The sequence below is a fragment of the Morone saxatilis genome, unplaced genomic scaffold, assembly GCF_004916995.1.
Source record: "Morone saxatilis isolate NCDOM2014 unplaced genomic scaffold, NCSU_SB_2.0 Contig23, whole genome shotgun sequence".
NCBI lineage: Eukaryota > Metazoa > Chordata > Actinopteri > Moronidae > Morone > Morone saxatilis.
Window position 1 is genome coordinate 13,891,073 of NW_023339796.1, and position 15,924 is coordinate 13,906,996.

Here is a 15,924-nt window from a genome sequence, read left to right on the forward strand (position 1 = left end):
CACACACACACACACTGTGCTGAGAGTTCAGGGCTGCACTCATTTAAGCCGGACAAGGAGGACAAGCCGGGTTTCAGGTTTAACATCATTCTCCCTCTTTCATCTGACAGCTTGCTGGGACGTTTTAATTTAGGTTTGCAAGTTCAGCGAGTCTCACTCATCATGAAAAGCATCAGTTGTTCTAATCAGTCAATTGTCTGCTGCGTGTCATCAAATTAGTGACATCTTTCATCTGTTGAGATGGATTTAATGTATTATAGGTGGGGGAGCAGACAATTTGACAGATTGATTTGAGCCGTAATGAGAATTTCATGGCTGCCCAACTCCTTTATCATCAAGAGCAGATTGATTTTGATTTCAGCAGCTTATTTGGGACTTAACCATTAAATCTTTTAATGAATAGATACAGTCGGCCTGTTCTGCTCCACATTGAACAAGGGCACTTCATCTGCTGGTGCAGTCGCGTATTTTACAATGGCATCACAACTGAGATTGCCCTCACAGACAAATACAAGCAGAGTGCCATGACCCACTATAATGCATACTGGAGTGGGATGTGTAATGCTTGGTCAGACACCTCTGCAGGGGGCTGGTGAGTCAATAATGAGTTGGCAGTGAGTGGGCCGGGGGTGACCGGGGTGGATTATCTAAGATCAACTTGATTTGCTGCCAGGCTGGTTTGTGTCACACGGGCAGATTGTGGTATAACCGAAAAACTGCACTGCAAACATGCATATGTGCGAGTATGCATGTGCTTGTGTGTGTGTGTGTGTGTGTGTATAATATCGACTGCAGTGTTCAGTCCTACAGCCGAACATACTGCCAGCAGCACATCCCTTAATGTGCCGTGAACTCTCACTCCAACTGGGCCAGTGTTATTAATAGAGTCCGCGTCCTGCCATTGACATCTCTCACTTCGACCTCCATCTCCATCACACAGGATACTCAGGGACATCATGGCTTAATAGAGCCGTCATTATTCCGAAAATTATGCAAATAATCAGGTTCTTTTTTTCCACTCATGCATTATTCACTTTTTGTTAAACCTCTGTAGTTGCACGACTGAGGGCAAAGACACACAAGCCTCCACCACACCTTGAAAAACTTGACATAACACCAAAATGAAAGTCCCTTTTTTTATTATTTTAATTTTAAGATTTTATTTATTTTGTTAATTTCTGTTGTATCCTCTGCAGATTGTATTTCCCAACATCTGTGTCCTCTAAAAACCATGTATTTTCAAAATTTCAGCATCTCACAAGCTTCTCACAAGAGTCACAGCTATGTTTTAAGCCTTGGGACAATGCATTTTTCAGATGCAGTGGGCTTTAATTAGCTGGAAAAGTGGGAGAATTTAACTAGCTATCGAGTGTGTACATTGCCAAAAATAAAATTCTAGAAAATAATGAATCCTTTATTTATTTATTAACCAAAAATAAGTTAAATTGAAAGTCTAAAAAATACTGGAATCCACCACTAAAGTGGAATATAAACTTCCCCCAGGACCTCAGTTTCCTCAGTGGTAGCTACAGCCCTGCAAACACAAAAGTAAATTTTCTAACCTTCGCAGAGACCATTCAGTGTGAGATTTATTGGGACAGCAGACAAACCAGGCTGACCCGGCCCAGACAGACCCCAGCTCTCCACTGGCAGATGGCACTGAGGGGGTGTGGGCGGGGAAGAGGGATGGCACTAAACCTCTGGAGATTCCCAAAAAATTGTCTCACTTACTGTCATGCAACAGCTGACCTGAGCAACAGAACGCAGGGGAGGGGAAAGGGTGCATATGTCCCTTCACCCAGTTTATCCTACGATAATCTGGAACAACCTGAGTGAACCGATGTGTTTGCAGCTTCCTGAGTAAATCCTCTCTCCTCGTTGCAGTTAGTTCTGTTTCAATCAGACTGTAAATCTGGTCCTTTGTGTGCCCATCTTTCTGTCTCATCATGTCTAAGAGCAGCAGAAATCTGGGACAAGATGTACAATTGTGTGGAAATTTGGGTAATTGTTGCCATTGTGCCTTTGATGTCTTTAACAATGTAAATTTAATTATATTTTAAAGATTATTTCTGTATTGTCTCTGGGCCAGAAAAAACCTTTGACTCATAATTTAGACTCCAAATACATTCCAAATTACTGTTTTAAGTAAGGATGATTAAATTTTAATTTTCTAATGACGTATTTGAAGTATTTCAGTGTAGCCATGATAAGAAATTATTCTTAGAAAGACATCAATATATTTGTCCACAGGTTTGTTTTATTTTCGGCCCAAAATGGACCACAGTTGGAAAAATTACCCATTTACTTTTTCGTTCTCATCAAGCACCAGCTCTATTCAGGTCAAAGTAATGAGTGTAGCACCAGCAGAGTGTTACCTAACACAGTACATGGCCTGCTTTAAACAGCTGGGTCACTTTGAGCTGCTTAGGGACAGAATGCTGTATCACTTTCCTGAGACGCTCCAACAGCAACATGCCACCAGGGAGATGAGTGAAGTTGACTTTCAGGGGGAGCATGCTGCAATTTAAACCTGTAGCTCTTCCAATGAACTCTTTGAACCTGCAGCTGGTTCAGTAATGTACATTACATGGCTCCTCCAGCTGAATGCCGGACACTGGTGAACAACATTGCCACCTGTGCTTACCTCTCCCTTGGTCATTCCACTGAACTCGGCCCTCTCGGGCAGGATGCTCTGCTGGGGGCCGGAGGGGCTCTGTGAACTGCCGCCCGGCAGGGCAGTGGGTGTTGGTTGGGGTACAGCAGCAGGTTGTATATTGGTGCTGGCAGTCGGGATGATGTGCTCTCCCTGATGCAGCCCTATAGATCTTTGGCCCTCCCCATTATAGGCAGCCTGGTAGCTGGTCTCACGTGGGACGTGGGTGGCCTCTGTCCCTGGGCTGGAGTATTGAGCTGGAGGGTTTCTCCTAGCACTTTTGGCCGGTCTCGCCCCCGTCCACGGCCTGTACTCTTGCCTGGACAAAAGACAAATGCATCAGTAGGCTGACAGACACAGTGGAATACGTTCAGTACCGGCTGAAAGTTTGGATCAGGCTTGTTTTTGATGTGCCGTGGCTGCAGTGTGGACCCAGCACTGATTAACATAGCTTTAACAATGACGTTGACTACATCTATGCCTATAGCATCAGAAAAAAATAAATACTTAAAGGGGCATTCACCCTGTAAAAATGTCTTCCTAAAGTCTGAGAAAATAACCCTGATGATGTGATACCCATTATGCATTGATTTTGACCCTTTTTTCCTCTCTTGCAACTTTATGAATATGCAATACTAAATGACCAGAATTTCCCTTTATTTACTTTTAGATTATTTTAATAACTCATCACCCAAAGGGTCAAGACAAATATTTCCAATGCACAAATTGTATTTCTTTCTTCTTTTTCTCTGTTTTAACTTGTTCAGGCCTCTAAAATCTATTCAAATCCATCAATCTGAGAAAGGAACATCACTCAACATTTCTTCTCTGTGCAGACTCACAAGCCAAAGAGGTTGACTAACTATACTCCCTGCCCACATAAAATCCAATATTCTCCCATATATGAACATGAGAGAATTAATGATGATCCCTATCTCCATGCAGGCTGTTGACCCTGGAGGTTAATCATCTCTTAATGACACGCATCTAATGAAGCATCAAAGCAGGAATCAAGCAGTTCATCCCAGCTGGTCCAATGGTGAGACGGAGTGGACAGCGACAGGTGCTGAAACGGCTGAAAGAAGATGTCCTACCTGTAGGAGCTGGTTTTTCTCTCCTCCATCCCCTCCTGCTCCCCCCACCTGTGCCCCCTTCCCCGCTCCTCTCTCTCCCCGGGCTGAGCCTGGCCGTGGTAAGTGTTCACCGGGCTGTCCGACACACTGTCCGCCCTGCTGCCCCCATTACTAATCCAAGGGAAATTCTCCTTCCTGGGAATGGGCCAGGGTTTGAAATCCTGCTTGTACTGAGTAACGCTGGGGAAAGGCACTCCGGGCGGGTGGTAGTCCTCCCGGGGCTTGTAACTGGGCTCCTTCCGTGCCCTGAAAGATCCTCGGGTCCCCTGGCCGTCTGCGGGTATCGAAGGGGAGCCGGCGGCACGCGGGTCGGGGGTCGAGTAGTTATTCCCGGGTGCGCGCTCCGAGGCGGAGACCTGTTTGGTGACGGACCGCACCTCCTGCTCGGCAATGTCCGAGTAGTTCTGGATGGTGAGCGGGACGGAGAGGTCCGATTTGTCGAACTGGTTCCAGAAGCGAGCCAGGCAGCACACTCTGCTGATGCACGGCCAAGCCATACCACCCCCCAACCCCGAAGAAACCAAAAACTGTTTGACTTGTGGAGGAGAGAAGAAGAAAAAGAAGAAGAAAAGAAAAAAAATCAAACAGAAAAAGAAGAGCAAGAAGATCAAAGGTTACATTCAGACTGAGTCTCGCCCTCCCTCCGCGTCCGTTTGTGGGAAGCTGAGAAAATACAGTGTCCAAGAGTCCATGTCAGCAGCAGAGGAGAGCCAGCAAGAGATGAACCGGGCTGTCGGGGGACCGTCATTAAATATTCCTCTCACGTGGTCTGTGATAGTTCCTCCACTATGCAGAGGAATCTGTGGCAAATTATTCTCCGCATCTCCAAACGGATCCCGAGTGTCCGCATCGGTCTCAAAAGCAAAAGGAAAAACGATGTTCACTCTCCTCCTCTGCACCCAGACACATGTGCGATTCAAAGCGTCACCCGGAGATGTTTGATGGCTTCTCCACTTGCCATCACTGATATTGTGGCTACTTAACTGTTGCCCCTATACTGAGGGTTACATAATTATGATGCAGCGCATACAGTATACAGTAGAGGAGGTTGGTTGGATAGATTCAACCCCTCAGCTGGAGAATGTGTGGAGCATTTCAGGTTTCCTCTTTGCCATGTGTTGCATCAACCTGCTTCATTTCCACGGAGGTCATCGGGTTTAAAGCAAAGCTGGTACAATGAGTTTTTACAGCCTGCTACAGATATTAGAATGAACAGTAAGTTATGAGGAAGGAGAACAACAATTATAGGCCCACATAAAAAACATTTTGACATGCCACAGTAGGGAAAACACAGGTGTAAACAATAAAATGACTGATGGTTGAATTCCATTTAGCTGCTTCAGCTTCAGGGTCCTGGCGTTGTGTAACAGAGCCCTTGTTAATAACCAGTGGTGGAAGAAGTTTTCAGATCCTTTACTTAAGTACTAATGGCCTAATGCAGTAAAATTGTTAGTATTTTACTGCTATATATGATGTTTTAGGATTAATGTTACTGCTGCATTCGTGTGTATGTTGCACTTTATTGGCTGTAGATGTTTATGGTTGAGCTGTTTTTAACTTTACATACTGTTAATCTACAGCAATACATCATAGTCTATAGGATCTTATGTTAGTCATATTGCTGTCCTGTTAGAACCACGTATCTCTAAAAAGTCATGAGATGAGAGCCCTGTTTTCATTTTCCAATTAATCCAAGTGGATTTTCAAGAGTTTATTTATCTTAAGAAGTAGGGGAATGTTCTGTGTGGGTTTGAGGCTTGTAGGGCCCATCGTGACATCCCCCCATTGCCCATTGCAGGTTAGCCTACGTGACGGACTTTATAAACCAACAGAGTTTGTATTTTTCTGTCCTTGCAGAAAAACGGCTGCATTGGTCCTTTGTTGATACAGATTGAAGAGCTGGTAGCTGATACTCCTTCTTGGCACACTGTGCGTAAGCTCTCTGGAGGATTTATCGAATTCAAACAGACAAATAAGAACAGAATAAACTCCAAAGCCTGACACCATTAACATATCATATCTTAGCACACTGAGCCACCAAATCCAACATTATGCCTAGAAACAAGTGCAGTCTACCTTTCAAGTGGTATAAGAAACGGATGAAGAGACTCTGAAGTGGTTCTTCAGAGGTAACCGATTATTTGTCCATAATGGTGGATTACTGTTGATTACAGTTCAGCCAGTGTGAAATGGAGGAATATGCATTAAGTTGACATAATGGCACTTCCCTCTGTGAGCTCCTCACTGAGAAGGAGCTGAGATTACCCTCTCATAGGAAGGCAGCACAACAGTTTAAGAACCACTTATGTGGGTTTGACCAAAAAAAAGAAAACTCTTCGTCGAAGAAGATGAACGGGAACTTACAGCACATAAATCATCTTAATCGTAGGTTCAGCTCTCCTGGTTCAGGATCGCTCTGCTCTCGTTTCCACAACTTTCAGTGATAGATGACACAGGTTTTGTAGTGAGATTGCCAATGTGAGCCAGAAACACTGGCTGCAGGCGATGTTTCATCAACAGATAATGAAACAGGATGGCTACTGATAGGTTATCAGTGAATTTCTGACAGCAGTTACTGAACATTACCCAGAAAGTAAAACGTTAAAAATAGTAGTGTGATACTACCATCTGCAGGAGGAAATATAACATCACTGTCCTGCACAGTAAACTTCATATTTGTAATGTAATTAAACTGTGGGTATATGTATCTTTCTTGTATGCACTTGTGTCCAAAAAGCCAGAAATGGAAGAAGTATTTAGATCTTACAAGTACAAGCACCAACACAATCCTGCACCCTGCATTCAAAACCTACAATACAATACAAAGACTTTACAGAAGGTGCTATTTCTTACAATATAACATTATAAAAGCACACAAAAAAAAACATGAAATCCACCCTGTCTTTGCACAAAGTGTGCATTTCTGCCTAATGTAAATATTTGTTTACATCTTTTAGATCATTTGTTCAGCTGGTTGCTGATTGCAGGATCAATGATGGGTTTTAGATCCCAAGGAAGTAGTTTGAAGAAATGATCATGTTAAAGCTAGGCCCATTGCATGAAAGCTGTATTTGATGTGTGCAGGGTGTGACAGGGGGCATTATAAGAGGAACAGGGAAAACAAAGATTGTGGCCATCTGTAACTTGGCGGGGTGCCTGTGCCTGATGTTTGCTGCCATAATGGTTATCGTGGGAGAGCTATTGACACTGCCATGTAACTTTAAAGTCTTGTGGTGAGGGGCCGCATCTTATAACTGGATGAAAAATGACAGATAACGATAAAGAATTTCAGTGTTTTACTACAAGAGTGCAACATAAAGAACAATTTGGAGCTAGGTTTAAAAACCTCACTGTCAAAGGTACACATTTGATTAGAATAATGAACTGCTACTCTGCACACTTCTGTGGTTCTTTATCTTAAATTAGGACAATACACCACTGGGGTTACCAGAAAAGTTTCAAGTAGAACTAAACTACATCAAGTCGCATAATATCTCCTGAGTTTCTGTAGGGAGCCTTTAAAGTCTCAGCTTGGACTTGGACACATCAAATTTTTAACTTAGAACCTGTGTTTAAAAAAAACAATTGAGAATTACGTGAAAAAGCTACTGACTGAGTTGTACTTTGAAAGTAAGAACGATTTGTAGTTATGAGGCCAAAACCAGCAGAACCACCACTTTGAGTAACCTTGTACTCACATTCCCTGGTCTTTCCTGCCCTCTACAGTCACAAGTAGGAAATGACACTGAACAACACTAACATCTTAAATAATGTGATCTGTAATTACTAACTTAAAAAGTAACTGCAGTAATTTCAGAATAGTCCATGTCTGTGTAGATGAGCAATGTGTATTTCCAGTGGTAAGAGCAGCAGTCCAGAAAAGAAAGAAGTGCTGGCAATACAAAAGAAGGGGAAATAAATGCTTGCTTCACTTCTCCTTTACATTGTGTGCCCTCCAGTCACATCCCTGTGCACGTCATGAACAACTAACCTCTCTCTGATTAGAACATGCCCTTATAGCTCACAGAGAGTCCCAGTTCAACATCATTTCATCTTACGTCCTGAGGCATGAGGACTGTAACCTGCAGGTGCACTGTCCGGGCCGTGATAAAGCAGCCGATGCTGAAGGGCCATGGCCCCTGGTGGTCCGGCAGCTGGTGTTACGTCACGGTCTGACTGTGCTGATCATGGTGCTTATCCTTGCAGCTGGGATACTCACCTGCAAAATGCTTCTTAAACTGCTGTAATCAGCCACACTATATTACATAGCAGACAATGTAATATGTTCAAAGTTATTTTTTTTCGCGTGGCAACAAATTCTCCCACATCTGATTGTGCAGCTGTTACTGCTAGATTAGTACATTAGTAGACTGCTACATGTGGTTTGAGTTTAACTTTCACTATTCAATGTAAAAGCCTATTAAAACTTAAATAAAATAAATAAACACACTTGTAGACCTGCTAGTAGTTCTTTAAATATAACAAATATTTGGCTGAAAATAAAAAAAAAATAGCCTTTTTATTATATTATTTTATGATCAATTATTATATTAATTATTTAAATTGTAAATATCAAACCAAACAAAAGAACAAAAAAGGGCTCAATGTGAGATCTTTAACTGGATTTGTCCAACAGTCCAAAAGATGCTTCAGCACTAAAAAACATTCCTAATATAAGGTGGTAAAGGAGTGCACCATGCTAACTAAACATTTAAAACAATAAATTAGCGTTCCCTTATTCTTTGAAGTGTATCTGGGTTTTATTTTGGTAAACTAAGAAGAAAATCAGCCAGAAACTGATTTTGTTAGAGCTACTGTCTCACTAAAAGGCCGTTTGGATGCATTAAGGAGCTTGAGAAGGATTTGAAAGCAGCACGTGTAGGGTACGAAAGTGTTAAAAAATATTGCTCCGCCTTCTCTTAAACATCCACTGTAGACCAAGAAAGACAACAAGGACACACGTCTTTCTTCAAGCTAATAATAACAAGGACACTGAGGTTGTAGACAGGTCTTTTCTGTAGTTTGTTGAGTCCCCACTGTGTGTTTGGGGCACTGTAGCTTTAATGCTGTGAACACGTGGATTTACTCACAGTTACGAACCGGCGTTTTTACTGATAACAGCCACTGACACTGCCACTAGGAATTGGTGAGTAGCTAATTGAAGAATAACGCAAAGTCTTTTCTGTGTTTTTAGTCTGAAATGAACTAACTGAACTGAACTGAACTGTAATTATAATTGGCTGCAACAGCTGGGCACTGTCCGGCTCGTCCCCGCATGCGCATGTGAGGCAGGTTCAAGAGCGCCACACAACCCTAACACAACTCAGTTTATTGTGTGCATTTTGTGTTAAAATTCACAACAGGTATGTTTCAACGCTTAACGCTTGTGCCAGCTCCCCCTACACTCACGTTAACACCACGGCATTACGACCATAGACATGTAGTTAACGTTAATAAGAACTGTTGTAACGTTAACTAACGTTATATGTATGAGCAGGACCCCTGTTAACGTTAGGTTAGCTTGTTGTTTTATAGCCACATAGTTAACGTTACAAGGTAAAACTATAGGAGAGGTTAACTTCCCAGTGATCATCAATAAGGAGACAAAACGATGTCGGGTGGTTGTGTGTATATTAATATAATATAGGGCTGTCGGAAGAAAAGCTAGCTAGCTAAGGTTACAGTTGTAATACAGCGTCCGACCGTTAGTGGCAGCACTGAGCCAACGCAGTGATGTCACAGTGATGTCAATAAGCGACGAAGAAGAGCCAGAAAAAAAAGTTTGCTTATGTAAAACAAATGTTAAAACCTGTATCCGTATAAAACAATATATAAATATATCTAGGGTGCAACAGTGATTTTTTATTATTGACTAATTCGTAGGCCTGCCTGATTCAGGATCAGTGGGAATGATAAACATTTGGCCATATTGCGATTTCAATAGTATTTTATTTTATTGTATTTAATTGTCCGGCTCTACTAATTTGCTAGCTAATTATTTAGTTGATTTTTTTAAACCAGCCATCACAATTTCATCATCATTCATTACTTGTTTTATCCGACCTGCAACCTTAAACCTAAAGATATTCAATTCACATTGATATGAAACAGAGAAAACCAGATAATCATGACATTTGAGAAGCTGTAACTAGGGAATATTTGGGATTTTGGTTTAAAAAATTACTTTAAAGGATTAATCGATTACCCAAATAGTCGCTGATTCATTTTATGTCGATTGAGTAATTGACTAATCATTGCAGCTTTACAGCACTTTATGGCAGTGGGGTCCCTGAAACCATACTGAATGGATTATGAATTTGGCAAAGCATCAAGTCAAAACCCTGTATGCGGAATTTTGAAAAATATACGGTACAGATAGGTCAGTTTTCTCTAAACCTCTTGGCAACCTGACTATCCAAAGGTGTGTAATTTAGCTTTGACAATAATGCACCATCCAGGTTTTACATTGTAAATGAATGAAGATCACCTTCACTCCGTTGTAGTACATTGTGTTTTTTTTGTACTTGACACCCGCCTGACTGAGTGTTCTACTCCTGATAGGTCACTAGAAGTTTACCTTACCTCTGATGAGTTCGTATTATGAACATTTTTCTCTGAATGCCTGAAATGACGGCATAATTAGACCACATACATGGTATGACAGTTCCTGTGTCAGAGCTGGTAAAATTACAGCCACAATGAGTGCACTTAAAAGGGTTTTCTTCTGAGACGGATAATATTTAGACGTTTTCTGTCTCATTTACATGTCACAGAGAATATGGAGTACGTGCCAGATGACAACTCCAGGTACAAAGATGTCGACTACTGGGATGAAAGGTATAAAACAGAGCAGTCTTATGACTGGTTGGGCAACTTCTCCAAATTCCACCACATTCTGGAAAAACACATCGAGAAGGAAGACCCTATTCTCATACTTGGTTAGTGGTTTTAATGTTATTCTGTTTGCATCTGCATTTTGGTTGGGAGCCTCTTCTCTTCATCCTCTCACCACACACTGCCGTATAAACAAAAAAATGAGACACAAAGTCTATCATTCAGCATCATTCTTAACATACTGGCACCATTTGGAGGCGTCCTGGTAAATTAGGGGTCCCTCAGTTTAAGTCCAGCGGGACTCCTGTTGCATGTCAGCCCTCCTCCCCTCCCCTCTCTTCCTGTCATCTCTCTACCGTCTAGTGTCAAAGGTAAAAATGGCTTGTCATCATGAGTGTCAGATACCATCGTCACGGTTGTCATTGCTGTCATTAGCATTGCTTACTGCCTACTTATCCTCCTAGGCAGACATTTGTAAAGAACTGTTCTTCTAGTTAATGTGGTCGAAGTGGCTGAAGTGCTTATAAAAAACCTCTTTATACAGATGTGGTACCTGGAAGTGCAGCTATCTGCACTGTCTACAGTTAAATTCACTCTTAAATTGAGCTGGGTAGTGTCTGAAAATATTCACTACTGTTGCCAATGCGATACTTAACTTTACCAATATCGACACAGTCCTCTGTTGGATACCTTGAAAATGTGTTTTTGTACAAAACATATTTCATTTAACAAAAGATGCCAAACCTTTTAAATGTTAAATTGTGTAACACGAGCAGCCTAAAGAAGCTTAAATCAGTCTAAAAATCTGATTAATCAGCTTTTGGTACTTGACAGTTTACAGTAGTCACTTTAAAAAAAAATAGTGGGGTTTAATTCCCATCGCTACTCTTTATTGTTTAGACACTTTAGACTGAATTCTGGTCGCTTTACTGAGGTACATAGAAAAATCCATTGTTGTTGAATACAAAACATACTGTATTCTGTCTGTGAAGGACACTAAGACTTGAGTTTGCCATTGTTTTTGATAAAAGCAACACTTCATTGCTATAGAAAGTTGCATCCCTGGGTCTTGGAATGAAATGTCTGCAGATGTCCACAAGATGTCACTGTTGCCTTAAACATATAGCCAGTTCTCTTGGACTCAGCTCTACCTGCAGCACCTGTTTTTAAATGGCCCTGCCGCTCTGTAGACATGCTACAAAAGCATTCGAGGCGTAAACACTGTGTTTTGGCTGCTGAACATAGAATAGGCTTGTATGTGAATTGGAGCTATACAGAATGTAAAGCAATGAGCCAATAGCTGGTGAAGATATGGTCACTATTAGCACACATTCTTCAGTGGTTCCCTCATGGTTTAATATTAATTTTAAGCCAGAGTAAAAATGCATCTGTTCATCATTTGTATATTAAATTCCTATGTTCCTACTAATGCTGATAGAGAGTGATTCTTATTTTGATTGTTTCATCTCTTTAATTCTGATCAAAACAAGCATTGCTCTTCTCCCTGAGATGAAGCTGTAGTGTTTGTGTAGTCACCTTTGATTGGATGCATAAGAAGCATCTTTGACCATCAAAGAGGTTGTATAGCAGTAGTTTTAATTTTGTTGTTTTCTTGTTTGTCATTAGGATGAGTTATAGGCAGAATGCCACTATGCTATAATGCCTTTTGTTGTTACACTGTTATACCTCCATGGCTTAGGTGTCTGGTGTGTGTGTGTGTGGTGGGTGTGTGGGGGGTTTGTTAAATTTGGTCAGGAGTCGGACGGGTTCTTTCTGCTCCGTGTGTGTTGTGTGGTGTGTGTTGTGTGTGGTGTGTGTGTGTGTGTGTAAAGGGAAGGGGGATTGACAAGGTCGTCAGAAATTGGATGTTCTTTGCTCGACAAAAACCTCTCTTTCTTTTGCAGCTCTGTAATTCCTGCATGACTACAGTGCCAGTATACAGACAGCTTTATTATACCTGGAGGTCTTTTTATGTTTGGTGGTGGTCGATGGTCCGTTGCCCTGCTGGTAAAAAAAAATAAAAAATAAAAATCAATTTTGAAACACATTTCTAAGTGAGAACAATGACAGACAGACAGACACAGATCAGATAGTATGCAGCCTCACTTTTTCAGTGTGCGTCACAGGCACACCTACAGCAGAGGCGTGAGTGGGCTCTGGAGTCTGATATATAAAATATCTTCTCTTGCTTTTTTCCTGCATTGCACTGCAGCAGGCAACACCAGGGCAGACCGTTTTCTGCACGCTGATTTGAGCCCAAAGGAGAGCCATTATATCGCTTGAGAGCTCTCATCTTGGAGGGCATCTCTTTCTCTCTCTCTCTCCCCTCCTGCCGGATCGTGGAATCACACGTTTCTGTCACCAGCACGTGTTGATGTCTTCTTGAGCAACAAACACGCACAGATAAGGAGCTATAGAAAGGCCTAACGTAAAGACGCGCGAACGCTCACGTGTTTTTACAGACATGAAGAGCTTTTAAAAGCACTTTTCACATCACCATGCCTGCCGCGGTTGCACACATCTCTCGGCTACCCTCACTTGTCAAGTTTGTAAAACCAGGGAGACCATTGGCTCGTATGAAATGACACAATAAATTACCGTCACTGTGGGGGGGCCAGGGCATAACTTGGCAGAGAGAAGGGAGAGGAGGGAAGATGTTAAAGTAAGACTTGAGGCGCCACAGTGCTGCTCGTGTGTGTGTGTGTGATGAGTGGATAAAGGAAAGAGAGAGGGAAGGGAGGTAAATAACTAATCAGGTTTGGGCCACTCAGCTGTCTCAAATGGAGGTCATTTCCATTAAGATAATCTGGACAGCACAGAGAGAAAGATTCAGAGGAGGGAGGGATGCAGAGATGAGGAGAACTAGAAGGCTTCGCTGCATGCTGATGAGAGTTTTCTGTCTTGTTTCAGTGTCTCTCTTTTTATCCGTACAGTCTTATACATGCATTTTTCCGACACTCTCTCAGCCTCCGTTTAGTTGTTTTCTTTCCACCTGCTTTTCTAATATCTAGAGAGACTAGCTCCCCCATCACACAGTTTTTGCTCCCCACCTTCTTGGTAACCCACTTCTGCCTTTCTTTATTATTCTTTCTTCGTCATGAGCTCCGACTCAGCAGTGTAAGTACTCACGGTCTAGACTATAACCACACACTTGGATCTGTATGTTGACAGAGTGTGGTCTTTTTTTTAATCAAGATTGATTGGCAATGCTACTGAAATCACTGCCAGACTTTATAGTGGCAGTAGGATCATAATAGTTTTATTTAAAATATAAGTCTGGTGATATGCTATTTCCAAAAAAATTCAACTTTTCTTCTTTGTGATATTCTATATTTCTCTTATAGTCACCAAATCCTGTGAAAAGGCAAAATCCAACATTTAATTTATTTGACCTACTAGCAAGTGTTTGTGTATCTCTCAAGCTTTATATAGCTTATTCCTCTGTGCCAGAGAAGTATAATTTTGTCAAAAATACACATTATTGGGCCACACGGTTGCTCATGTTTCTTTATTATGATGAACTCGGGCATTGTAGTTTATTTTGAGCCAATCCCACATACCCCATTATGCTGCTGTAGGTACTCACTAGGAGCAGAAAATAGTCCCCAATAGATACACTATTTACTGCTGTTTGAGTTATGGCTGCTAAAAACAGTACCCGGCTGAGCCTAGTTAGCTTTTTTGTGTGTAAAAATGAGGGTATATATTTGTGACCTGTATTTAAAGATTAACGTCTACAGTATTGGTAGTAATGGTATTGGTATCAGCACAGACAGGTTAAGAAAACCAGAAATTATTGAGACACAGACTTGGTTTTGCTTTTCATAGGATTTGTTGACAGTAACAAAAATATCTTCAGCCTTTCATTTTAAGAAATACTTTAATAAGTGATACAAAGAAAGGGATGTTTTAAAAAAAATAAATAAAAAATTCTCTGAAAAGTGTTAAATGTGGACCTAAATATGTTGACTGTAAATGATAAATGGACTGCTCTTATATATCGCTTTTCTACCTCGACGACCAAAGCGCTTTACAGTTGCCCTCTCATTCACCAATTCACACACATACACCGATGGCGTTGGAGCAAGGCGCTGGCCTGCCCTTCAGGAGCAACTTGGGTGTTTTGCCCAAGGACACTTTTGACATGTGGACATGAGGAGCCAGGAATCGAATGGCCAACCCTGTGATCAGAGGACGACACGCTCTGCCTCCTGAGCCTCCTGGATGGATTCTCAAAAGTAGATACAGTATCGATCCTCTCTGGACTAGGTGGTAAAATCATTCATAACAGCATATCCTGTTTAGAAGCTGCACTGCCCATTCAGATGCAGAAAGTTGCATTTTCAACAACAACAGCAGCATTTCTTGGAATAATGATACGTAGAACCAGATGTAAAAATGCACTTTGGCTATGGCAAGTTCACATTAATATTGAAGTGTAATGGCTTATGAATATGCCTACAGTTTTAAAACAAAAATACCACTGGCACAGTCATGTTTGTAAATGGAACATAAACTCCAGCCTTGATAATAATGGAATACTATCTTTAAAGCACTGTTTGTTTCATACAACCTCATAATGTGACATAACTATGCTCATTACTGGCTGGGCCTGCTGCATGGTAAGCTGAAGGCCTGGGGTGGTGTGTGTCACAGCACTGCGTCAAGCAGTCCCTGACCCTCCATCTGACCTGTGTGTCTGTGTGTGCGTGCGTGTGTGTGTTAGCAACATTACCGAGCATTAGCAATGATCATCTTGCACACGGCCCCGCCTGCCACGCAGCCACAGCTCCTTCTTTTATGGCGTGCCCTGGGCTGCTGCCAGTGATGTAATGACCCCACATCTCCCAGTGGTCAGTGCTCATGCCTTGTTCCCCAAGGCGATGGATGATGATGATGTAATGGCTCTGTTCTCCAGCAGTGAGTGGGACTTGAGATGTGTGTGAGGTTGTACCATGGGAGTATGTATCTGCCTTCCATGTTCTCTACATGTTAACATCAGGGCACCTGGTATAGAGGGCATGACGCAGATGCTCCAGTCAGACCAAGAACACCTGCCTTTCACGGACCGCAGGGCTACTAAAGTGTGTGTAGGTGTTTTAGCACCAGTGCTTACACTCCTGCATTAGAATAATTATGATCTGAAGCGCTTGTTAACATACAATAGGTTATTCAGTAATTCAGTAGTACTTAGAAACACTGAAGCTTGTGCTGTGAAGCTGTTGATGAGTAGCCCTTTTACACGTGTGTGCGCAAGTATGTGTTTATATTTTGTGCTGCACATTAGAGCTGAAATGATTAGTT

At 41.8% G+C, this 15,924-nt stretch overlaps 2 protein-coding genes across 4 annotated transcripts in view; one reads left to right on the plus strand and one right to left on the minus strand.

The window, feature by feature from the left end:
• Positions 1-2,182: 2,182 nt before the first annotated feature.
• On the minus strand, positions 2,183-4,682 carry map6d1 (MAP6 domain containing 1). Its single transcript, XM_035671053.1, has 2 exons — positions 3,748-4,682; positions 2,183-2,972 (listed from the first exon to the last, which is right to left on the minus strand). Exons 1-2 carry the CDS (start codon positions 4,281-4,283, stop codon positions 2,525-2,527), a joined length of 984 nt encoding a protein of 327 aa, XP_035526946.1. The 5' UTR covers positions 4,284-4,682; the 3' UTR covers positions 2,183-2,524.
• Positions 4,683-8,726: 4,044 nt separating this feature from the next.
• The window catches only part of ece2a (endothelin converting enzyme 2a), a 76,743-nt gene continuing 69,545 nt past the window's right edge, over positions 8,727-15,924 (plus strand). The window contains exons 1-2 of one of the 3 annotated variants that reach the window (XM_035670483.1): positions 8,727-8,932; positions 10,560-10,724. In XM_035670483.1, the coding sequence (XP_035526376.1) occupies positions 10,565-10,724 (160 nt within the window). In that variant the 5' untranslated portion in view covers positions 8,727-8,932; positions 10,560-10,564. Of the gene's footprint in view, positions 8,933-9,070; positions 9,150-10,559; positions 10,725-15,924 lie in introns of those variants that run through there. The other 2 variants (XM_035670484.1, XM_035670486.1) reach the window with 2 other exon arrangements.

Coding starts and splice junctions, on each gene's coding strand:
- map6d1 (XM_035671053.1), bottom strand. CDS start 4,283: ATGGCTTGGCCGTGCATCAGCAGAGTGTGCTGCCTGGCTCGCTTCTGG. Junction 2,973..3,747: donor AGAAAAACCAGCTCCTACAG/GTAGGACATCTT, acceptor TCTTTTGTCCAG/GCAAGAGTACAGGCCGTGGA.